General features: G+C 39.4%; 1 protein-coding gene across 2 annotated transcripts in view; it reads right to left on the bottom strand.

Annotated features, from left to right (window-relative positions):
- The window catches only part of LOC127639104 (AP-1 complex subunit beta-1-like), a 65,143-nt gene that overhangs the window by 8,070 nt on the left and 31,684 nt on the right, over positions 1–25,389 (bottom strand). For both annotated transcript variants that reach the window (XM_052120953.1, XM_052120963.1), the window contains 3 exons: positions 22,465–22,549; positions 22,187–22,273; positions 14,569–14,723 (listed from right to left, as the gene is read on the bottom strand). In XM_052120953.1, the coding sequence (XP_051976913.1) occupies positions 14,569–14,723; positions 22,187–22,273; positions 22,465–22,549 (327 nt within the window). The remainder of the gene's footprint in view (positions 1–14,568; positions 14,724–22,186; positions 22,274–22,464; positions 22,550–25,389) is intronic.

Genomic DNA, 25,389 nt, shown 5'->3' on the forward strand with positions numbered 1-25,389 from the left:
ATCATCGATCTTATTTACTTTCAAACATTTTCACAGACCACAAAGGTTGGATCGGGAAATGTGGTGACTGTAGGATTAAGTACTAAATTTATAGTACTGAATAAAATATTTGGACTATAGGCATTTTTAGAAGATCCGAGAAGTATTTTGCTTTAGCAGCCTTAGCCGCATGCTGATAATTACTGTAAACATACAATCCCTCAGGATTTCATAAGAAATGTGAAAATTTTAACTTCCTCTCTGCCTTCCTCAACTCCTGTCTAAGAGCACGACTTTCATTATTGAGGCATTATATACATAGATAGGAGGTGTGTGTGGTATGACAAATACTTAATTTAAATACTCAAGATGCAGTGGCATTTTAGCACTGATTGCACCTGCTTAAACTAGATTATGGGTTGTTAGTGAATAAGACACAGTTTTTGCACAATAGTGGCACAGCTGTTTAGTGAATTTGACCTTATATCTTTAAGCTTTTCAGCATTTTGACAATATTCAATGTTGATCTTAATATTTATGTATTTGCACTCGAATGGCTTAAAAGGGTCATTTATTTTACCAATTGCAGGGAGTATCAATTTAACCAAACAACCATAGTTGCGAAGTAGATTCAAATGGCAAAAAAGTAAAATACTGTAGAAATCTTTAAATAGATTATTATAGTATGTTAATTTTTTGCATTTTTAATAATCAAGGCATGTTTTCTACACTGTTGTTCACTAGGAAGTATGATATTTATTCAAAAAGTAGTATATATTATAACATAACAGTTATAAAGAGTAATAATTATCTAAGCACATTTTCCCCTCAACATTTTAAAGCAAGCAAACAGCACACTATATAATGCCGCAAACTAATCTGTGTTTTGAACCGATACATTGAAATGCACAGTTTAAAACGAATTAAAAAGAAATTAATTGAATATCTCAACAATATCAGCATGCTGCTGAGGTTTAAATCAGAGATATATGTCTTGCATCTATATCCATGTTTATATCCTAGGTCAATAATCTCTATATCAATCTATTACTTCGGTTTATTATTATTACAGTAATACTACATTAGTTTTAGCTCTCTCATATTCACAAATCATGGCACAAGAAGAGGGTGCAAAAGCACTACTGGCAAGGTCTCAAAATCTGAATTGTGTAACTCTAGTACCACGAAACGGAACTGCAAAAAAAACTAAAAGATAATCTCCCCCTGTGCCTTTAGTCAAACAAAAAAAAAACTGTCTCACCCCAAACTCACACAATTGGTCAATGTTGTTAAGTTGGGCAGCTCAAACAACAGAGCAATTGTTTTATAGCACCACAGAGGCACAGTGTTTACAGTTTTTGAGGAAATCAACCTACAATTTCCTTCTCATTGTTTCTACAAATTAAGCTGGGATAGGAGAAAGGAATCTTTCTGGCTAAATATACAGAAAAGTGTGTTGACATTGTGATGTTCACAATGTTGGTTTATTTTATAGTGTCAGCAAAACAATACCACATAATACAGTATAAAAATAGTACATTTTTAATATTATGCCCAGCCCCACTGCTTTAACATTCATGAGGATCTGATGAAGGATTTTCATTCTAGTTTGTGAGAATGCCATTCAGGATAATCCCAATGTTTTGTGTTTGTTTAACAAGCATTAAAACAATTGCTGGGTGTAATGCTGTAAATGTGTTTCTCACTCATATAATTATAACAACCCACTGTCAAATGTGCAGCTGCAGCGTATCAGATTCCAGTGTCATGCTGTTGCCAAGGGACAGGTCACAGCAGGAACTCTACCTGCAATCTCTACCTCGCTGAGCAAAAGACAATTTCTAATTACTAGGCAGTGTGCTCAGAGTAGACTGATGCTGTCTGACTCCACATGAATTACAAATAATGTAAGTACAGATCTCAACGGAATGATGAACCCTTACTGCTGTACTTCAAATCTCAACTTCAAAAATGGCACCAGATTTGATACGAGATGAGAGGTTTGTTAAGCATCGTTCACAATCAGAGTATATTGTTTGTAGGCTGATATGAATAATTATTTTTAATTTGTTTATATTCACCTGCACTTAAGGGAACAAAATATCAAATTTGAAAAAGTGACATTGAGCATGCAAAATCCTTTCAGATTCTGACATAGTCAGATTTCCATGCTCACACTAAATTGCACAAGATGCTATTTGGTATGTTCTCAAATCATGCTGGATTACATAGATCATCAGGTTTTGGACAACCTTGTGGAGTCCATGCCAGCTCGCGTGCAAATTGCCATTAAAGCTAAAAGGAGAAATTCTCTAATTTCTCATTGTGCTGCTCATACACTACTCATTGTGAAGAAAAAAAGTTATTTAATAATTCTATATTTTGAGAAAAATTGCTTTACTATTATCTATAAGGCTGTTTTAAGGTTTCACAAAATATGCATAACTGCATCTGGCCAAAACGTTCTCGTACTGTAAAAACATTTATAATAATCTCCACCTGCTATTTAAATTTAATTTGGACCCGCAAGCTAAAATCTTTGCCCTTCCCTGCTTTACAGCAATTTGCCATTGGAATGATAATGATGTCTTTTAACAATGATCAGGAAAAGAACTGAATGCACAATTCAGAAATGTCAACTTTGCAGCCCATTACTGAGGTAAACTGTACATAGCCTCACACGTCAGAGTGATGCAGTTGATGTCAGTGTGAATTAAAGGATTTGTTCTTTCGAAACCTGTATAATTATTTTCACTTCTATGGAACACAACCTATGGAGATATTTCGCAGCATGTCCGTGATGCTTGTTTTCATACAACAAAAGCAGAGAGTGGCCAATGGCTGTCAAGCTCAAAAAAGAACTATAAAAACAGTTCATTCATCTTGATCCATGTGTCAACTTCATAGCATGTGCAAAAAAACAAACAAAAAAAACAAACATCTGAGCTGATCTACTAACGTAGCCTTCTGAGGATTGTCTTTCAGATGTGCAAAATATCATGTCTTGACAATGTTTGCATGCTTCCCCGAAATGAATCTGCATTTTAGAGGCATGCCTCACAAAGTTATTTATCAAGCCGGAAAGTCATTGCAGAAACGGAAATTGCGAAAGCAAATTAATACTAATGAAAGGCAGGTATTAAAGGAATATCACGGGTTCAATACAAGTTAAGCTCAATCGACGGAATGTGTTCCATAATGTTGATTACCACAAAATCATTTTGCCTTGCCCCTCCTTTAAAAAAAAAACTAAAACTTTGGTTACCGTGAATAGGGCCAATTTTTTGGAGGTTATAAGCTTATAATTGTATTTAAGCCCTTACATTCATTCTTCTAATAAAACTTGTGTATTATTTGAGATTTACAGTTGTTTAAATCATTGTTTTTATGGTCGTTTTATGGTTTACGGCATGGTCATAGCAACGAAGTTGTAAAATTGGATGCCACTTTACACAGAAAGGTTTATCACATTAAAATCATGTTAACATGCAAATTGTTTACATCTTATGTCTATACTTTTGAAAAACAGTATTTTTAACCCATTCAATTCCATTGTAAGTACCTCAGTGAAACCAAGATTTTAGTTTTTTAAAAGTAAAAATATATTTTGTGGTAATCAAATTAAGCCACAAAAATGCTGTCGATGAAGCTTAAATTTATTGAACCTGGAATATTTATTTAATCTGATTTGAGGTTTGCATAGTTTTTTGTGTGTGGTTATATTAGAATTTGAAATCATAACAATGACATAAGTGATGATCATACAATTAACAATTTATGCCCAAATTGCCAAATTGCAATGTTTTAAACATTGTTTTTAACTGGCAAAATATTGCTCAATATTTTTAGTTGTGGTTCTCTTCACTGCTCAATGTGGGCCAGCCAGAACGCAGAGGGTCTTCCAAATGGAAAATGACCCCAAGCATACCTCCAAATTTGCAGCTTAAGGACAAAAATATCAAAGGTATTGGAGTGGCCATCACAAAGCTCTGACCTCAATCCGATAGAACATTTGTGGGCAGAACTGAGGGCTACAAAATTGACTCAGTTACACCAGTTCTGTCTGGAGGAATGGGCCAAAATTCCAGCAAATGTTTGTGAGAAGCTTGTGGAAGGCTACAAAACACGTTGATCCAAGTTAAACAATTTAAAGGCAATGCTGCCAAATACTAACAAAGTGTATGTAAACTTCTGACCCACTGGAAATGTGATGAAAGAAATAAAAGCTGAAATAAATAATTCTCGCTATTTTTATTGACATTTCACATTCTTAAAATAAAGTAGTGATCCTAACTGACCTAAGACAGGGAAAGTTTTCTACGATTAAATGTCAGGAATTGTGAAAAACTGAGTTTAAATGTATTTGTATAAGATGTATGTAAACTTCTAACTTCAACTGTAGATCCCATCGGATTTCCATAGCTCAAGTCTGGAGTTTTTTGTCTAATAAATAATCTTAAAAATATATTTTATTCAATGTTTTGAAAGCGTAACTATCCCAAAACACTTTAAATTACAGTACAGCCCATTTAAGAGACTGTACGTCTATCCCTCATAGCCTCGTTGTCATTCCAGTGAAAAATCAAATATGGTGCTGGTGTGAATAATGTCTATGAGAGCTCTTCTTATGACACGGCACAGATTCAAGGACATGAACAATGTAATTTGTGATGAAACATCTCAAAGAACATTAAAGAGTACAGACACACATTACTAATGATTTGATTAGTTGATGAGACACAGGAGTTAAAAAGAGCTTACAGTACAACCAAAAGGGCACTGGGACTCAAGGAGCTGAACTGATAATCAATCTTTCAACTGTATGTGACAATTCTGAAAGCTTCATAGCGGTCTTGACCTTCCTATTAATTTAATGTGTTAGGGACGTGAGTCAAGCAGAAAGCATGGCTTTCAGGGTCATCCATTTATCATGATAAAAGAGCTTGATCTTCAGATTTATGTCAGGACAAATTAATTACATAACAGTGCAAATTTTGTGGTGAAACCTAGGAGTGTCATGGTGTACATTAAAAGAGTATAAACCAGTTTTTTTGTTAATATTAGGGCTGTCAATTTTGTTTTATCTTTTATAAAAAATGTAAAGGTACAAAAGGTAGATTTATTTGGTCTGCGCTATAAAAAAAAAAAATCCCATATAAACATGCTAGACAGATGTTTTTGACTGTTGCAATGCATCCTGTTGCACCGTGTTTTCAAAACGATGTATCAAATTAAAAACAGTTCAACCTCAAATTCCAAAATGTGTTTTGAAACACCAGTATTTCACTGTATTCCATTAGGCTCCATCTGCTGCAGCTGTTTTTGAAAGTAAGAATCCTTACTGTGTGAACGGCCCCTTCAAAGCTGCTAAAGGGAAAAAAAACAATTTCTTAATCCCACACAAAAAAAATTGCTACTACCTGACAGATATGACTGAAATAGGTGTCCTGAGAAATCACACCTTTGTGACAGCCCTAATTCCTGTAAACAAGGTTAAACAGCAAAAATGAAAATCTGAAACGCTCTCTGACTTTAAATCATTTTGCACATTCAGGTTTGCTGACACGAGTCTTTGGAGGGTGTGGTTTTGGAGTGAGGGCATGTGGTTGTTAGTATTTTTAGTTGTCGTTATTATTTTTGCTATTAGGTTGGAAGAATTAAACATTACAATGTCAAAGTGAAAAATAAACATATTTAATTATAGTTTTTTCCAGAAATAAAGTCGCATCTCAGTACAAGTCACACCTGGTAATTATTGTGTCGCTGAGTGAGAACCCCCCCCCCAGATAAGTCACATCTCTATACTGTATAAGTCACACTGACAGAGGTTGTATCCGGCAGGCACTAGGTCCCTGGAGGAGCCGTCCAACTTCCCTTCAGCTGCTCAACATCTCAGACACCTCTGTGAAGATTTGTCCTTGATTTAACTGTCAGTTTTTGATTGAAGTACTTGTATGTAACAGCTTTTCATATTCTGTTTGTTTCATGAAAACAAATTGACAAATAAGCCACATCTGTTTATAAAATTTTAACACAATGCTCTATACAATTAAACTGCGGTGCTGCTGTTATACCAGTCTCCTGTCTGTACCTTCAGCTGTTAAAATGTAATGCTGCCTTCACATGCTATCTAAATTATCGTAAATGCAAGTTTCACACTTGGAGGTTCCACATGAATGACCCCTCAATTCGTAATAAGGACTGGGAAACTCTGGGATAATTTAGGTACCCGAGTTCTGTTTCATCCCTCCTGACCGCCAGATGCAGTGCTAAGCACTAGTGGATAATCACAATGCCAGCCAGATGGGTTGAGGAAAATATAACAACAAAGTCACGTCGTGCTGCAAGGATATAAAACAACAGCAGCTCGGTGACCAGCCTCTTTCACTTTCTCACTATATGATGGGTCTTTGTCATCTCCGTGCTGTCCAGTGCAGCTTAAAAGAGTAGCAAGTATTCGCCCTCTCTAGCTGTGACAGCTTGACACTCTACAAAATTATCTGGATGGATTTTTTCATCTTTCATCATACATGAGTGTATATTATTTTATATTGATTGATAGTGTTGGCGATACCCTGTGTTTCAAGGTACTATCCCAGTGGTTGTTGTCTGACCGCACTTAGGTAACGGTTTCCCCGAAAGTTTACAATTTGTTTTTAATTTATCTTCCATTACATAGTTACTTACGGTCCTAACCGAGGATTTGTATTATTCGGTTGAATCGTGACTCACTTGTCACCAGCTTTCTACTAAACTGTGTCAGAATACACTTCTTCCTGATGATGGACAAGAATGCTGCCCATTGTGTTTAGGAATTAAGCATGTAAGAGAAGATTTGACAGATCAGTGTTTGCACTGTAGTATGCTGCCGATGTCAGAGAGGTAGCTTCACCTTGCTGAGTTGGATCCTCGTTCACCTGTTAGACTCGCACAACTTGATACATTCCCACGGCACCCTCAAAGTGGGACTGTAGGACTTGCAGGATCCTCATTTGGTCTCAGTAAAGACTGGCTTCATTAAGAGCAGTTCATCAACCAGGATCAAACAATCAGGTGACAGATGCTCTACCCAGGGATCTGGTGCAAGATCGTAAGTCGAAGGCCAGGTGGCTCCCTGACCTATATTGGATGATGTGGGTATATTGCAAGCAGAGCTTGGCTGAGCAGTGTCTGGGCAGAGTGAGCCCTGGGAGATGAGTGGTGAATGAGTTCCACCTGTGCACCACACCATTCTCGCATTCCAGTGAGGAGCGGCAGGAGTATTTAAGAGAGCGGAGAGAGGATAGAGAGAGACAGGCTCGCCACATATGCGTTCCCTTCTTTTCCACTGCTGTAGGAGACGTTACACAGAATATGCCTATGCAAATACGGGGTACATCTAGTGGCACCTTGATGGCTGGCCAGGCCATGGTTTCCTCTACTTCTAAGTCTGCTAGATGGCAAACTGTGGCAGCTTCCCACCAGGAGGGATCTCCTTTCCCAGATAAACGGGAGTGTTTGGCACCCGTATCTGGTTCGTCTTCTGCTTTGGTTTGGACACTGGGCCCAATTGAATATTAGCATATGGTGAGCCAGCAGTAGTCCATACCATTGAAAATGACACCATTGACAGATTTATGCTGCTCTTTGGAGAATATTCTCTTCATGGTGTGTAGATCAGGGATTTGATCCAGTCCACTGTACTGAGCCGAAGGTCTTGAGCTTTATGCAACATCTATTGGACGACAACAAAGCTGCTTCTACTTTAAAGGTGTATGTCTCTGCCATATCTGCACATCATGCCCCAATTAGTGGTTCATCTTTGGGGTCTCATAGCCTTGTTTGTGATTTTCTGAAAGGAGCAAGGCATCTAAAGCTGGTTCCAGTGAACCCATTTCCTGTGTGGGACTTGCTACTTGTGCTAAAATTCCTTAGTGCACCACCATTCAAACCAATGGGTGGAATAGATCTTAAGCAGCACTTCTGCTGGCTGTTGCTTTCACTAAATGTGTTAGTGAAAGTTTGCAGCAATTTGGTGAGCTTCCCTCCCTCCAGGACATATATACCAGGCGGTGTGTGAAAAAAGCTCGGAGGATCATCAGAGACTCCAACCACCCGAGTCATGGTCTGTTCTCACTGCTACCATCAGGCAGGCGGTATCGCAGCATCAGGATCCGCATCAGCCGACTACATGACAGCTTCTTCCCCCAAGCAGTCAGACTGTTGAACACTTGATCTATCAGGATCAACAATTAGCACTGCACTTTATTAATCTATAATCTCACACTGGATTGTCAACATATTCTCCTCAATACAACTACTTATATATATATATACATACACTCACCTAAAGGATTATTAGGAACACCATACTAATACTGTGTTTGACCCCCTTTCGCCTTCAGAATTGCCTTAATTCTACGTGGCATTGATTCAACAAGGTGCTGAAAGCATTCTTTAGAAATGTTGGCCCATATTGATAGGATAGCATCTTGCAGTTGATGGAGATTTGTGGGATGCACATCCAGGGCACGAAGCTCCCGTTCCACCACATCCCAAAGACGCTCTATTGGGTTGAGATCTGGTGACTGTGAGGGCCATTTTAGTACAGTGAACTCATTGTCATGTTCAAGAAACCAATTTGAAATGATTTGAGCTTTGTGACATGGTGCATTATCCTGCTGGAAGTAGCCATCAGAGGATGGGTACATGGTGGCCATAAAGGGATGGACATGGTCAGAAACAATGCTTAGGTAGGCTGTGGCATTTAAACGATGCCCAATTGGCACTAAGGGGCTTAAAGTGTGCCAAGAAAACATCCCCCACACCATTACACCACCACCACCAGCCTGCACAGTGGTAACAAGGCATGATGGATCCATGTTCTCATTCTGTTTACGCCAAATTCTGACTCTACCATCTGAATGTCTCAACAGAAATCGAGACTCATCAGACCAGGCAACATTTTTCCAGTCTTCAACTGTCCAATTTTGGTGAGCTCTTGCAAATTGTAGCCTCTTTTTCCTATTTGTAGTGGAGATGAGTGGTACCCGGTGGGGTCTTCTGCTGTTGTAGCCCATCCGCCTCAAGGTTGTGCGTGTTGTGGCTTCACAAATGCTTTGCTGCATACCTCGGTTGTAACGAGTGGTTATTTCAGGCAAAGTTGCTCTTCTATCAGCTTGAATCAGTCGGCCCATTCTCCTCTGACCTCTAGCAACAACAAGGCATTTTCAGCCCACAGGACTGCCGCATACTGGATGTTTTTCCCTTTTCACACCATTCTTTGTAAACCCTAGAAATGGTTGTGCGTGAAAATCCCAGTAACTGAGCAGATTGTGAAATACTCAGACCGGCCCGTCTGGCACCAACAACCATGCCACGCTCAAAATTGCTTAAATCACCTTTCTTTCCTATTCTGACATTCAGTTTGGAGTTCAGGAGATTGTCTTGACCAGGACCACACCCCTAAATGCATTGAAGCAACTGCCATGTGATTGGTTGATTAGATAATTGCATTAATGAGAAATTGAACAGGTGTTCCTAATAATCCTTTAGGTGAGTGTATATATTTCATATACTCTTCACTTATTGTATTGTATATTGTGTATTCTACATTGTGTGTATTGTTTACTGTACATTGTATATAATTATTGTGTTGTGTAAGTATGTGTACATTTGATATGTAAATTGTGTTGTGTAAGTATGTTGTTTACTGTAATTGGTATATGTCTCGTCACTGTCATGACTGCTATGTTGCTCGGAACTGCACACAAGAATTTCACCTACTGTTGCACTTTTGTACATGGTAGTGTGACAATAAAGTGATTTGATTTGCTTTGATTTGATTAGTGAGCTCCTGTCTGTGACTGAGTTGTGCTTGTGATGGTTGCCAGAGGATTTAGGGGTCATTCTTAGTCCTAATCCAACCTTTCTTCCAAAAGTCCTTTTGCCGCAATTTGTGAATCAGTCTATTAATCTGTCTGCTTTTCAGCTGCCCTCATCTCAATCTGATACTGATGTGAGGGCTCATATCCTGTGTCCTGTATTTGCTTTAAGGTTTTATGTCAATTCTACAGCTTCATTCAGGCAGACAGATCAGTTATTTTTCTGTCATGGCGGTGTGCGTAAGGGTGTGCATTTGGCCTAAATAAAATTGGCAAATTATTTTATCTTTACCAGAGGGTGTTACTTGCCTTTCTACCAGGGCTGTCTCTTTGTCTTGGGCTGGTTTTTGGGGAGTTTCCTTGGGCGGCTGCTACCTGGTCTTCTCCATGCACCATTGCACGGTTCTACAAAGTTAATGTGGCTGCTTCCCATGCTGCGAGCTCTGCAGTTCTTCTGCAACGACCTTGATTATTTCAGGCAGGTGACATTCCTCATGACTATGTTGATATGTGCCATCCACTAGTGCTTAGCACCACCTCTGGCGGTCAGGGCACTAGCTACATATGTAACTGTGGTTCTGTTAATTCCAGATGACCACCAGAGTTCCATGTCATTCGGAATGTGCAAGAAAGCATTCCGAGGCTGGGCATCCTTGCAGCTCGGTCTGCATCACAACGTGACTTTGTTGCTTTTTTTTTAACCTATCTGGCTGGCACTGCAATTATCCATTAGTGCTTAGCACTGCCTCTGGTGGTCATCTGGAATTCACAGAACCACAGTTACATACTGTAAGTAACTAGGAGTTCTAAACCTTCTAAACCTGGAGAGTCCAGTTTCTGCTTGCATGACAGGCTGGCTTATTTTGTTATAAACTATTTTTAATGATTCCATACATAAATCACACAAACATAACATAAAATACAGAATCAATTATATACATTAAATCTCACCCCCTGAACATTCCCCCACACAAACACACACTAGAGTGGTCACTTTAGCTCTAGGGGGCTTACACACTTCTGCTTCACTATGATCAAGGACTGATTCCATCAAAAGATGAAAGTCTTCTCCCAATATTAAATCATGAGGGGTGCCAGTGGCTTGCAACATCCCCACAAGATCTATAAAAAAAGCCCTGATCATCAATGTTAGGTGTGGAAATATTAGCCAAAATAAGACTTTGCCCCTGAATTTCTGCTAAAACAATAATGACTCTTCCTAATTTATCAATAATCTGTTCGAGACATTTGAACTGTAGATGTTTACTTATCAATGTAATGACTCCCCTGCTCTTACTTGAGGCAGCACTAAAGAAAACATGTTCCCCCCATATCTTCCCAAATCTTCCAGCTTTCTGCAAGGAAAAATGCATTTCTTGAAGAAACACTATAATATTTCTTAGGTTTAAGATGATAAATAACCTTCCTTCTCTTTATGGGGTGCCCCAACCCATTCACATTCCACATGGAGAGAGACAATCCACTCATATTAACATTTGACATTTTGAGATATTAGGAAAAAATAGACTGTATAACAAAAATATAATTATTATGACCACATTCCCACATTAGAGAAACAATCAAATTTCAAACTTGCCCTAGAACAAAACAACAAAAAAAAAACAGAAAAAAGAAAATGTGTGCATAAACCCTGTGCACAACAGCGCCATCCCTCTAAACTCAAACAGTCCAAGTATGCCTACGAGAGCCCCAAAACAATTGTGCAATCGGATTGCTCAAGTCCGGTGTTTCTTTACAAATTTTATGAGACAGAATTACATAACAGAAAATATTTTAACTCTATGCTATAACTCCAGCCAATAAGCATAAAAAAAAAAAAAATGTGTAGATTGCCCCAAAGGTGTGTTCCTCTACAAAACAAACTCCAGCCGCTAGCGGAACTGGCACACACACTAACTAAAAAATGGGGGGCCGTTCAGTTCCTCGGGCAGTAAAATGAATGTTCAGTGAGCCAGTCCATTCGGTTATTACACAACTGCAACACATGCCCTAATCACTCCAATGTCCTGCAAGTAATATTCCACAAAACAAACTCCAGCCAATAGGATGCATAAGCACCAAGAATGTGCAGATTCATCCACAACGGTCCCGAGGGAGTGTGGAACCAACACAAAGAAATGAAAAAAAGGGCACATTTTGTTCAGTCAAGTTTGTTCAGTGAGTCAGGCCCACTAGGCAGCAACATGAAAATCACCAAATGGCTTATTCACTCGATTGTCTTTATGAAAGACATCGCTTGCTGTGGGCATGTAAATATTTTGCGGCCATCCTTAGTATCTATTCTCAATTTGGCCGGAAACATCAGAGCAAAAGCGACCTTCTTTTGATGTAAGAGTTTCTTGCATTCCTTGAATCGATCACGCTTCTCTCTTGTCGAATTCAGAAAGTCTGGGAACAAGAAAATGCTGTGGTTCTTCCAAGTGAGCCTTCCTTTACTCCTTGCCTCATGTAACACAAGATCTTTATCGGATGATCTCAGAAATTTGGCCAGAATTGATCGGGACCTGTCTCCCTCAGCAGAGCTGTAACTCTGTGAGCTCACTTGATTTCCAGCTTATGGCATTTTATGTTGAGCAGACTCAGACAGAGCTTGTTTAGGAATTTCACCATATCTTGCCCTTCTTCATGCTCAAGAATTCCAATAATCTGGACGATGTTTCGTCGATTACGATTCTCCAAATCCTCCAGTTTTCCCAGACGTGTTGCAAATCCACCATGGCCGCTAGCAGATTAGCAACTAATTCCCTCTCCAATGAATCCAGATAATCAATCCGTTTCTCAACATCCACAACTCTTGTAACCATCTCAGTGAATTTCGCTTCCATGGAAGTGATCGATCGACGTATTACAGCAAGATCCTCCAAGTCTGCAATGACCTTCGTCAGCATTGGAGACACATTCATCAATTCACGCCAGATTTCTTTCATTTCACCCTCCGAATCGAGTCCGGGGCTTCCGGGCTGCCGCTGAGGGGAATCAGCCCGAGCATGTAACTGTCTTTTAATATCTTTTGAATTCTTTGACACATTGTCTTCCCAAAACAATTAAGGATCAGTGTGTATTGAACCTCACCGTGTGACACAAACAATATTAAATAAGTGCGCAGAGCTCGCAGTTCACAAGTCCGACCCTCGCATGGTGCCCATGAGACCTCCCATGACAGGTCTTGTTAATTTTTCTAAATACAGCTAATTGTCAGCACTTGCCGTTTTGGTCATATTAATTTATGTTTAACAGCAACCATTCTATGCATACTGTACATTTTTACACTGTGAAAATAACTTATATAACAGTGATCCAATATCGTCAGCAGGCTAAGTGAGAAATATGTATTATAGTGTCAAAATAAAAGTTCTATAAAAGTGAACATGACATACTCGTAATTACCACTTCAGAAGTGGGAAGTAGAATAATTCCATTAGCACATGAGGCAGCATAATATAATGAACACTGTTAAAGCATGTATTTACCTAATTTGTTATAACTGTTTCATTATGTTATTTCGATGGTGTTGATGCATTTTGAGGAGTATATAATCTGTGTTTTTTTATGCGAGTGAGATGAGTAAAGAGCACAGTTTTGATATGTATTTTGATACGAGTACATTACAAACGGACACCTGAAGCCAATCTCTATTTTTATAATGCCTGGATTAATGCCTGGATAATATATCACAAGGTATAGTGGTATAAATACACATGGAATAATGTACATTAATGTACATAATGCAAGCTTGTGTTCAAATGTTTAAATGGTATTGTCCCCCAGCCTCTCTGTATGTCCCTATCAAATAAACCATAAATTAATAAACAGGTATATTATAAAATACGATGCATAGTATTAAAAGAATACCCTATTGCAATTTTTATTAAATTATTGCAACACATTGTTATATTACACTTGCAATAAAAATAGTAGTGTGGTTCTGCAATTAGTTTGTCTATAGTAAAATATTGCATGTAAAGTGTCTTTTTCAGGGACTTTCTATGAGCTCAGTGCAAACTAATTGCTGAACCTTGCTACTATTTTTAATGCCATGCGAATATAACAGTTGTTCATATTAAATAATGCATATTAAGAAAAAAAACTGAATCAGACTTTCAAAAACAGAACGGGCTTATGTTTGCAGAACAAAGGGTTCATGAACTGCAACTATTTTTAATTATATAATTTTAAGCCGTGTATGCCAGTTGATTAGTGCCACCAACATGCTGGATTGAGCAGCTGCAGCCACTGACAAAAATCTCTTATCTCATAGGAACTTTATAACGCTACTACCATCTCTATGACTGATGTTTTCATCTGCTTGTGTGTAAGTATATTGTTGTGTGCTTGTGTTTGACTGACTGATATCAATTACATAGAAATAATGTATACAAGTCGCAGGACCTTTCAGATGATGGAAAAAAAACCATGTATTGGTTTTGGTTATATTGGTTATATGTAACCATGTAACATATATTCTGGAAAATACTGTAATTGTATGTGTAAACCCATCAATTTTGACAACCCAAGTTAATATAGATTTCTATCAAACTGGGTATGCTGAGTGTCCTTGAATATGTTCTTGACAATGTCAACAGTGTTTTGTTTGTTGGGGGACAAGAGTTATTTTCCTCTTTTGTGTCAAACTGGCATGTGTCACTTCAGAGTCAGACTTCAATTGAATACACAATGGGTGAATCTTTGTGCTGAGAGCGATTACCGTGTAATTGGGATTGCCAGGTTGTATGCGGAGTTCAGCGAGTATCCAGATACCATTGGTGAGTTTAAGCGACTGGTACAGCATGTCCTGGCCTTCCACGTTCCTCTTGGCAATGGTGTAGATGTTGTTGTTCTGCAGTTTGCCTGACACCGTATCTGCCAATATCACAAGCACATGGTTACCCAACAAGATCATAGACATCTCTTCCCAGAAAGAATGCAACTGAGTGAATTTCACAAAAATATGCCTGGATCATATTTCACCACAAAATAATAAAAAAAAGCATATTTTAGGACCATTAAGATTGTTTTTTTCATTGTGACATTATTTTCATGACAATTAAGCACATTCCCCCCAAAATTAACCGTATTGTGCCTTGATATTAATAATTTTTTGTAATTCATATATTTGTAAATAATTACACTAATTGTATTCCCAATGTAGTACAATAGTTTTTCCTCTTTTTTTTTTTTTTTTTTACTGTACTACAGGACAAATTATATATGTTCTTATTAAAACCAACACAAAGGCAGTACAAAAAATACTACTATGATGTATACATACTTTACAATGTAAATAATATAATTTTTTAACAGTGACAGTTACTAAGGGATAACTTCAGAATACAAATCTTAATAGTCCTACATTAGGCTTAATTTACTTTAGGCAAAATATTGAATATAGAACGAAATATGACCCAAACATGTTTTTGACAGGTTTCATGAGGTAAACTCAATTATAAGGACAAATAAATTGTACCATATTAAAGCTAAAATTGTTCAAGTTAAAATTTCAAATTAAACATTTAATTTGAAAGGAAAAACATTGAGATCAATCATCAACGTTTTTGTTGTCCAAATATTTAAAAGCTCTATCTTAGAGGAAACATGCACTAAACTTTCTTTCTAACAGGGACTAAAAAAGGTTCAAGGGTCAAAGGGTTTATCATAATATATTTTTGGAACTACACCACTTTTTGCTCTTTGATCCTAAAATAAACTGCTTTTACACACATTTCTTTGCCTAATTGCCTGTTATGGATGTTGCATTCTCTGAATGAGGACCTTTTGAACAACTATGTATAATTGCTACATACTGTATACATGCACAGCTAATCCAGGTATGAGGAAACCAGATATGATGCATTAGTACAGATTTGATGCTGCTGGGTTTTGACTCCGAAGCAGATCTGTAAATACAATTACACTTCAATGTTAATTAACTGCTTGTTATGATTTCTATGCCAATAAATCCACCAAACAGGAAAAACTTATTTTCTCTTCTTTTGGTGAGGCAAGTGGCTTATTTTGGGCTACTCTACTCTATGTACTAATCTGCATGTACCTTGATATCTTAAAACAATTTTTACACATCAAGCTATAAAAAAGCCCTGACCCTGGATGATGCTGTTCTGTAATCAGACACTCCTGAGCAGCATCATCACACTGTGGGAGCATCACAGAGCAAGGAAAGAGAGAGAGGGAATGATGAAACCCCTTGCAACATAGACTGACAAGCACAGAAATAAAATGATGGGGAGCAAACAATGTAAGTGCAATGGAAAAGGGACGCAATAAAATGCAATGAAGTGTTTGAAGATGGATTGGTGAAATAAAAAGCTATAAAAGGAGACAGGCAGAGAAAATGGATAACATTTATAAATAAAGAGAGAGAGAAAGAGCGAGGGAGGTCCTGGGACAGAGTCAGTCAGTCAGTCAGTAGTTATATAAGCCACAGAATCAGGTGAAGATAGCAGGTTTAATGCTCATGTGGAGAGTGCTGTGCCTCACTGGGCTAAATAGCTCCAGTTCACACAGACTGCACACACACTACTGCTGTGAATCCTGTGAGTCTAACAGCAAAATAATAAGTGCCCAAACATAATGAAGATATATGAGAGAGGCAATGAATTGGATCAAATATTTAATACTTGCAGATTCAATGCTAAGGTGTTGTGCCATATCCACATTTTTTGTCCACACTATACATGAGATCCTGTGGCATGAATTTGGTACAGAATTTTGAAGTTTTAACTTCATTTCTAAGGATCTTTTTAATATTCTGAAAAAACCAGAGGCCTTCCTTCTTCATGCAAATGAGGTTTGTAATCAGATTAAATGGTTGTAAAACATTAATGTTGAAAACTAATTAGGGATGTATACTTTCTGCTGAAATTAAGTGCCGAAATTATTCATCTTTCGGAATCTATTGACCCACAGACATGAACACATCTCAGTCTGTTTAAGAAGCTTCAAGCACTGGGGCTGCATCCTGATAAATTACAAACCAGCCTGTCTCCAAAACAACAAATGCAAAACACAGTCCCATTAATTCAATTCTATGAAAAAACATCTTGTAAAAAGCCATCAGATTATACATTGCCCTTGCTTGTGTTTTATTACATTCAAATTCACCAATCATTGTCATTCAAGTCATGACAAGCAAGAGCTTATCAGCATATCACAACAGCAGTTGATTCATCTCAACATGCTCATAAGCACTATTAAACCTGAAATGCATGGCCTCTCCTACCAAAACAGGGATTCAACAGCAAAGAAATTCAAAGCCCGTTAACACCACACTTCTGGTTTATATATATATACATATACACATACATATACATACATACATACATACACACACACTGATTAGCCAAAACATTATGACCATATGGTCCTTCGCATGTCAGCGTTGTTTTGGCGGCACATGGAGGACCAACAGGTGGTCAATGCTTTGGCTCTACAAGACCGCTGAAGGTGTCCTGTGGTATCTGGCACCAAACATTAGCAGCAGATCCTTCAAGTAGTGTAAACTGCAAGGTGGGGCCGCTCTGGATCGGATTGTTAATACAGCACATCCCATAGATGCTTAATCGGATTGAAATCTGGGGAATTTGGAGGCCAGAGCAACACCTTGAACTCTTCATCATGTTCCTCAAACCATTACTGAAAAATGTGTGCAGTGTGGCAGGGCGTATTACCCTACAGAAAGAGGCCACTGCCATCAGGGAATACCATTGCCATGAAGGGGTGTACCTGGTCTGCAACAATGTTTAGGTAGGTGACACGTGTCAAATTGACATCCACATGAATGGCCGGACCCAGGGTCTCCCAGCAGAACATTGCCCAGAGCATCACACTCCCTCCACTGGCTTGATCTTCCCACAGTGCATCCTGGTGCTATCACTTTCCCAGGTAAATGATGCACACGTAGATGGCCATCCACAATATGTAAAAGAAAACGGGACTCATCGGACCACCAGACTTTTTCCGCTGCCTCAATGTCCAGTTCCGACACTCGCATGCCCATTGTAGGCACTTTCGATGGTGGACAAGGTTCATCATGGGCACTCTGAGCGGTCTGCAGCTATGCAGCCCCATACGCAGCAGGGTGTGATGCACTGTGTGTTGTGACACGTTCCTCCTTTAAACATCTTTAACATTTTCTGTGACTTGTGCCACAGTAGACCTTCTGTCGGTTCAGACCCAGACTCAGACTTAGAGAGAAGTAGAGGGAACATTGCACTGTCTGTTGAGAGGCGAAGAGGTCCACTTCTGCCCTGTAAAATCTCACCCAGATTTGTTCCACTACCTCAGGGTGGAGTTTCCACTCCTCCATTGGTATTTTCTGTCTGGACAGTAAATCTGCTCCCATTCAGGCATCCAGGGATATAAGCTGCTCTGATTAACTGGAGCTTACCCTGGGCCCAAAGGAGAATCTGCCGTGCCAGTCTGTTCAGCTGGTGTGAACATAGACCTCCTTGATGGTTTATGCAAGGGACTACCGCTGTGTTGTCCATCCGCACCAAGACATGGCAGCCTCTGGAGTAAGTATTTCAGGGCCAGAAGTACAGCCATCAACTCGAGACAGTTAACGTGACAATCGAGCTGATGACCCTCCCATTCCCCTTGAGCTGGACGACCATTTAAGACCGCTACCCAGCCCGTCAGGGAGGCGTCTGTCATTAGCAACGTGCGACAGCAAGACACACCTAGAGTGGGACCCAAAGTGAGGAACCGGGGTCTGAACCACATAGAAAGGGTACGTAGCACGTAGCACGTGGCGCGTAACCCTTATCAGCCAAGGGGATTGGCCCTTGGATGAAATCCCCTGGCTTTGAGCCACAACTGAAATGGTCTTATGTGCTGAAATGGTCTTAAAAGGCCCAAAGGGATCACAGAGGATGCAGTTGCCATGAGACCTAGTAGTAATTGATACTGACGAACAATGCAACCTTGGCCTAGCCTGACTTTGCTCAGGGTGTTCTGAATGGACTCGATTCAATTGGGAGACAATTGTGCCCTCATTTTGATCGAATTCCATACGATCCCCAGATAGGTCCTTTTCTGAGTGGGAGAGAGGACACTTTTCTTGGCGTTGAGCCTCAACCCCAGAGAAACCAGATGAGCCAAGACAATATCCCTGTGCTGTAATGCCAGTTCTTGTGACTGTGCTAGTATCAGACAGTCGTCTATTTAATTCAGAATGCGGATGCCCCGGAGTCGCAAAGGAGCCAGTGCTGCATCCATGCATTCAGTGAATGTGCGGGGTGATAAGTCTAGACCGAATGGAAGAACCCGATATTGGAAAGCTTCGCCCCCGAAAGCGAACCTCAGGAACTTCCTGTGTTGTGGCAGACTTTCTATATTAAAGTACGCATCCATGAGATCGATCGTGACCAACCAATCACGATGTTGGATTTGAGACACGACCGTCTTGACGGTTAGCATCTTGAAATTGAACGCACTCGGAAGTATCTGCTGTAGTAACCTGACTCTCTTTCTGGAAGGGGAACATGTTCTATGGCCCCTTTAACCAAGAGATTTTGCAGTTCTTTCCACAGTAAACATGCTTGCTCCGGTTTCACGGTAGTGGGAACCACGCAGTTGAAACGCAGAGGATGGCGAACTAATTAAATTCTGTAGCCTTTTTCTACTGTTTTTAGGACCCACATAGAACCACCTGGCAGTAGTTTCCACGCTACCAGGTTCTCTGAGATGGGTATCGATTCTGAAACTTCCTGTTGAGGGGATGTCAAGTGTCCTATGTACTGGACTAAGGCAGGAAGCAAGGGAAAACCCAACATTTCGCTAGAAACCGCTAACTCCCGAAACACCAGAGGTGGTGGGAATGACCCGTCCCAAGGGGGGTCTACCCCCACAAATCTGGGTGCAAAACCGTCAGGGTTTTTTTTTTTCTCTCTCTTTAGAAATAACTGCCCTGAGGTCTTGCTTTGGGGGCTGCTGAGGGCGAAGAACCAGCCCCCAGTCTTTACGAGGGGGAGCACGATTCGCCACGATTTGTTTTTGAGCCTCCCGTCTAGAAGGACCGGGGCGGGGCTGGGTGGCCGACGGCCCCTCCCCCCGAGTGTAGCGAGGAAGGAATTGCCCAAAGGCTTCCTCGTGACTTTTTGCCTCCTGGAACCTGGTGATAACTATATTCATAGCGTCACCAAATAAGCCAGAAGGCGTAACCGGGGCATCGAGAAGGAAAGTTTTGTCCTTGTCTCTGATGCCCGATAGGTTAAGCCATAAGTGTCTCTCTGTGCTGACTAAAGCAGACATAGACCGGCCAATGGCGCGGGCAGTCTGCTTGGTCGTGCAGGGAGACAGATCAGTGAATCGACGAAGCTCAGAAAAGCCTCTTCGTCGATCGTGGTGCCCGCACTCAGGTCCTTCAACAGATTAGCCTAGTATGCCAGGCGAGAGATAAGCCTTCTCCACAAGCGTGGAGGTGGTCCTGCACAGCTTTGTGGGGAGAATGGGTCTCTTTAGCGATGATGCCGAGCCAGGCGAGAGATAACCCACAAGTGTTTCTTCTACCGGCGGCATCACCGAATACCCCGAGCCTCAGCACCCACGATAGTCGAATATGTCGACGTCGAGGGCACGAAGACACGGGAAGTATAAGGATTCCTTCATGAATGAGAATGCTCGTTATGGAGGTCATAGAAGAAAGGAAGGGACTGATATAGCGTTCCCTTCCCTGTTTTCTAGTTTGGAGCGTTTGGGGGGCCAGTCTAACTATAGTCTGGCCACAGCCCGAGTAACCACCTCGAGTAATTCCTCAGCCGCTTTATTATTGTGTGTGGAATGTACAGAGGTTCAGCGTCCCCCTCATGAACCGAAGAGGTGCCGAGGCGTGCTTCAGGCTTACGAGAAAGATCAGCTGGATCTGAGGAGAGAGCGAGCGATAGGGATGGACCTGTCTCTCGCTCCTCAGCCAGATCTATGCGAGAGCCCCACGATGAAAGAGTGGGCACTGGCTCTTGGAAGTAAGCGAGACGAGTGTGAAGCATTTTGACTGTAAACAGATCGCAATGTCTGCACCCGCACTGCCGCAACACAAGAGCAGCATGCTCTTCCCCCAAACACACAAGGCAAAACTGGCCTTGTGTGTTCTTACGTGAGAACACACACCACTTGCTTGCTTTGTTTATCAGTCATTCTTTTCCTTCTTTTTTTTTTTAAAGAAAAGAGAAAGAGAAAGGTTTCTGCGCACTGCCTAAGAATTCTAACTCCTAACAGAGGAAAGTAGAACGTTTCTGACAGGTTCATGAAGCACACACACACACACACAGAGTGATCTGAAGACAAAAGATCTGACGATGCACCTGTGACGCAACTATTTATAGCCGTGCTACAGGTGCATCCAATGATTTCACCGGCAGAGGCTATAAATTTCGGTGAATTTTCATTGATGTGTTGCACACATATTCACAGCTGGTCAAACCTAAAGTTGTTCCTAATTCAGCACAGCATCATAAATGTAGCTTTTTGAAAGGGAACATTTCAGTCAAGTGTTTCAAAACTTGTGACCGGTAGATATAAATATACACAAACACATTACTATGCAAAAGTCTTAAATGTTTGTGTGAAGCAATTGTCTTAAGATTGTTATTTATATCTTCAGCTTTAGTGTGTCAATAGGAAATAAACATTTTATACTCCCAAACATTACTTTTGCAAATAGAAAAGATTACAATAGAAGAACAGAGAGCCCTGCAACAGATGTCATGGCCCCCCCATTGAACATTGTGTCAGTCTAAGATTACAAATAGAGACAGCAGCAGTTGAGACAGCCTAAATAGATAGAAGAACTGTGGTGAATTCTCCGAGAAGCTTGGAACATCATATCTGCCAGCAACCAAGAAAAACTGTATCCAGGAGCACCTAGTAAAACTGGGGCTGTTTTGAAGGCAAAGGTGGTCACACCAAATATTGATTTAGATTTTTTATGTTTACTAGACTTTGTATGACATTAAGTGATGCAACTTATGCAATCCCTATGCAACATTTTTCACAAGTGCCTAAAACTTTTGCACAATACTGTATATATACACTTTAAAGTAAACATTGTCATACAACAAATATGAACAGTAATTCATCAACAGCAGATCATTAGAGAACACTTGTCATAAATTTCAAACTGCTGGAACACTATAGCATGAGCCCCCCACATGCTTGGAGAATAAGCAACAGTCTTCACTTTGAATCATGCAGCGCATGCAGAAAATATATTTCTTTAATTACAGTAAATTGCAGTTTAAAATTATATTTATGATGTTTTTAATTCGCAAGTCATGAGACACATGTTAATTAGGACTAGATAATCTCACCTGCATTTAAGTGGCATTCTTTTATCTGGTATTGCAGTTCGTTCTCATTTGGAATGTCCTTCCATGTAGCCAAAAACACTTGACGCTCTGTTGAGGCAAAGGACAACCAGAAAACAGTGAAGCTTAAGGTTACCATCTTTCTGATTAAAGTATTTTCAAACACAGCAACATTCAATCAATACACTTATTTATTAAACTCAAGCACAATGAAAACCTCAAAGTGTGAAGTAGTATGCTGTATTTAGAGGCGAGCATGCGTGCGTGTAGAGTGCTCGTACCCATTTTGCCATCTTCCACAAAGAAGATGCTGAGAGGAATCAGCGTGCTGAAGTAGAACACATCAATATTGTTTTTCACAGCCACCTGCGTTGAGAAGAGTTGAGTGGTTAGACTTTTAAAAACACTCCACATTATTCCACTGTATCAGGGACTCTACAGCCTGATCTCATCTCAATACCATCTCTTTAATTTATACAAAATGTAAAAAGTGTTTCCCACTTCACAGAAATAACCAGTAAAAGGAACAATAATACATTTTGGATAAATGCAAAATGAATACATGGGAATGAATAAATGTAGATCATAAAGCACACACATCTTGAGCTTAACATAGCACACACATCTTGAGCTTAACACGGGTAATAATTCATTCGGTTTGAAATGTTGTTTGTGGCTAGATTGAAATTAAAGTATTTTAGAGAGGCAATGTGCCAGTTTTTCTGTCCATTTTCAAGATGGAAGTTATACGGTGATAAAACAAGCAATATATACAGTATATATTTATGAAATCTGAAACCACTTGAGATCATATCATAAGAACATAATGTTATCATAATCAAGGAAACTCAGATGGTCTGTTTAAGAGCAATTTAACTGACAGATGTTTGAATTGGCACATACTGCATCTTCTGTCTGAGTTATCATGGCTGTTTGAGAGGGGATCTGGCCTGTGGCTCCTCTCTCAGGCTCCATCAAGAGCTGTTTAATGTGAGTGCTGTAACACTGTGGCAGGTGGACTTGGCAGGTGTCTTCGGGACAAGAGCTCCAGAATCCTTCATGACCCACTTACCACACCAGAGGGAAATAATTTTTCGATAAAGAACTCAGCTAAAGGCTGAAAATAGATGCACAAACAAAAGACAGTTCCTTAAATGTTGCTGCAACAAGATTATGAATGTCTGATTTGAATAGACATGTTCACTGAATCTGGGTAAATCTGTAATTAAAGCTGATGTGTGTAATGTTTCGCCAAAATATAAAAAAAAACGAAGATTAACATCCACATATTTAGAAAATATTTTTAAAATCGAAATGTAAAAATTCACCCAAAAATGACAGCCCCTGCTACCTGCGACTCCCAAAAAGATATTCTGTTTGTGCCTTCTAGTGGCTCAGAAATTACACAATGCAGATTTACAATATCCATCAGCACACATTACAAGGAACTGTTATATTTTGACAAAATGTTATAGCTTCATATGAAATAATTTAAAGGTAGAATCTATTAGACCTTATTTTATATCAACAGTGGCAGTTGTAGTTAAAGTTTCAAGATGTGTTTCAGCTAGTTCTTATTTTTTCATAAATACTATACTTTATTATTATTATTACTATTATTTAAGACTAGCTACACTGACCTAACAATGGTAATGAGGAGCCTTTTCTCCTGTGTATATGTATGTTCTGTTTGAATGATAATGGACTCATTTAAGTAAATATGCTCTTTTTTTTAAAAGGGGGGAGAGAAAACTTCCTGTCACAACAACAAAAATAATGTCACTTGATGCATGTCCTTGTACTTGAAAACCATGAACAAAACTATGCAACATAAAGGAAATGTGACTCAGATACATTAAATACAGGTTATGTTTTATCTATGATGGGTCTCTACTTGATTTCCAGTGTAAAATCTGTCCTGAAGCAAAACCAGTTGAGAAGCAAAACCAGTTGACACTGAGTTAAAGGTACAGACAGCAGCAGTATATGATAATTATTAATAATCAGAGGACATTACTTCAAAGCTCACAGAGCTGCTGTTATTTTTCATTTAGTAGTTAATTTAACATGTAAACTAACATGCTTTAGTTATAACATGTTATAGTTACATTATATTTTTTTATCATGTTTATAATTATAATTCTGTTAGCTTTCTTATTTATTTCAAAAGGGAGACTTTTTTTACACATACTTCCATTAAAGAAATTATTTCAAGTTTCAATTATAATAAAGCGTTTGTGCAACCAAAACAAATAACTGTTTTCACTCCTTTAAATGTCATTGTAACTGCTAATAATATTTGTGTAATACCGTATGACATGATACCGTGAAACCGTGACATTTTCTGAGATGTTATCATACCGTGAAAGTCTCATACCGTTGCAACCCTAGTCATGGCACATGGCGGAATATGATGATGATGCTCCAATTAATGTCTTCGTATAAGCTTTTCTTGACTAATGCAGATAGTGCAGCCTTTTAGACAGTGATCATGCTGGGATGAATGAAGGTGAAGACTGCTGAATTCTAAAAGGTGCAAATTTGATGAGCTCAGAGACCTTCTCTGATCCAACTCTTTTGAGCAGGGACATCATGAGGGTGAGAAAACGATGAGAACATTTTGATTTCTGGGTGAACTGACCTTTTAAATTTCTTTTTTTTTTTCTCACCAAAAACTACCGTATGCTGGAAAACTTGAAATATGCACACAGCAAAGGTCTAAAATACAGCTACTTAACTGCAATGCAGTCATTAAGTCTGGCTCATAATAGGGGACATGGATTTTTCATAGTTTCCCTGCCACTCAATGAAGCATTCAGTTGCCATTTACCCTGGTGACTCTTATTGTTGTGAAAGCTGAAGCCATTAACACTGCAGTCATAAGCGCTCTACAGGCAGCTCTGTTTATTACTAAAGAGCCACATGCTTGGGACATCGTTGTATAAGATGCCCTTTTAAGAATAATGCCATCCTTAAACTGGGGGCAAAGGAAAATAAGTGCACACCAGCACAATTCTGCAGGAAGCCCATCCAGAGATAAACAGAATGAGAACTGACACACTGTAGTAGAACTGTTGGGGCAGGAACAATGTCGAAATTAATCACATGTAATCAGTGACAGGCCTGATTCGCATGGTGCCCTTGGCTAGAACAGACACGTTCAGACACACCACCCTGCAACACTAACAAAATTACTTGTGTCAAAA

Source organism: Xyrauchen texanus, chromosome 4 (genome assembly GCF_025860055.1).
Source record: "Xyrauchen texanus isolate HMW12.3.18 chromosome 4, RBS_HiC_50CHRs, whole genome shotgun sequence".
Classification (NCBI taxonomy): domain Eukaryota; kingdom Metazoa; phylum Chordata; class Actinopteri; order Cypriniformes; family Catostomidae; genus Xyrauchen; species Xyrauchen texanus.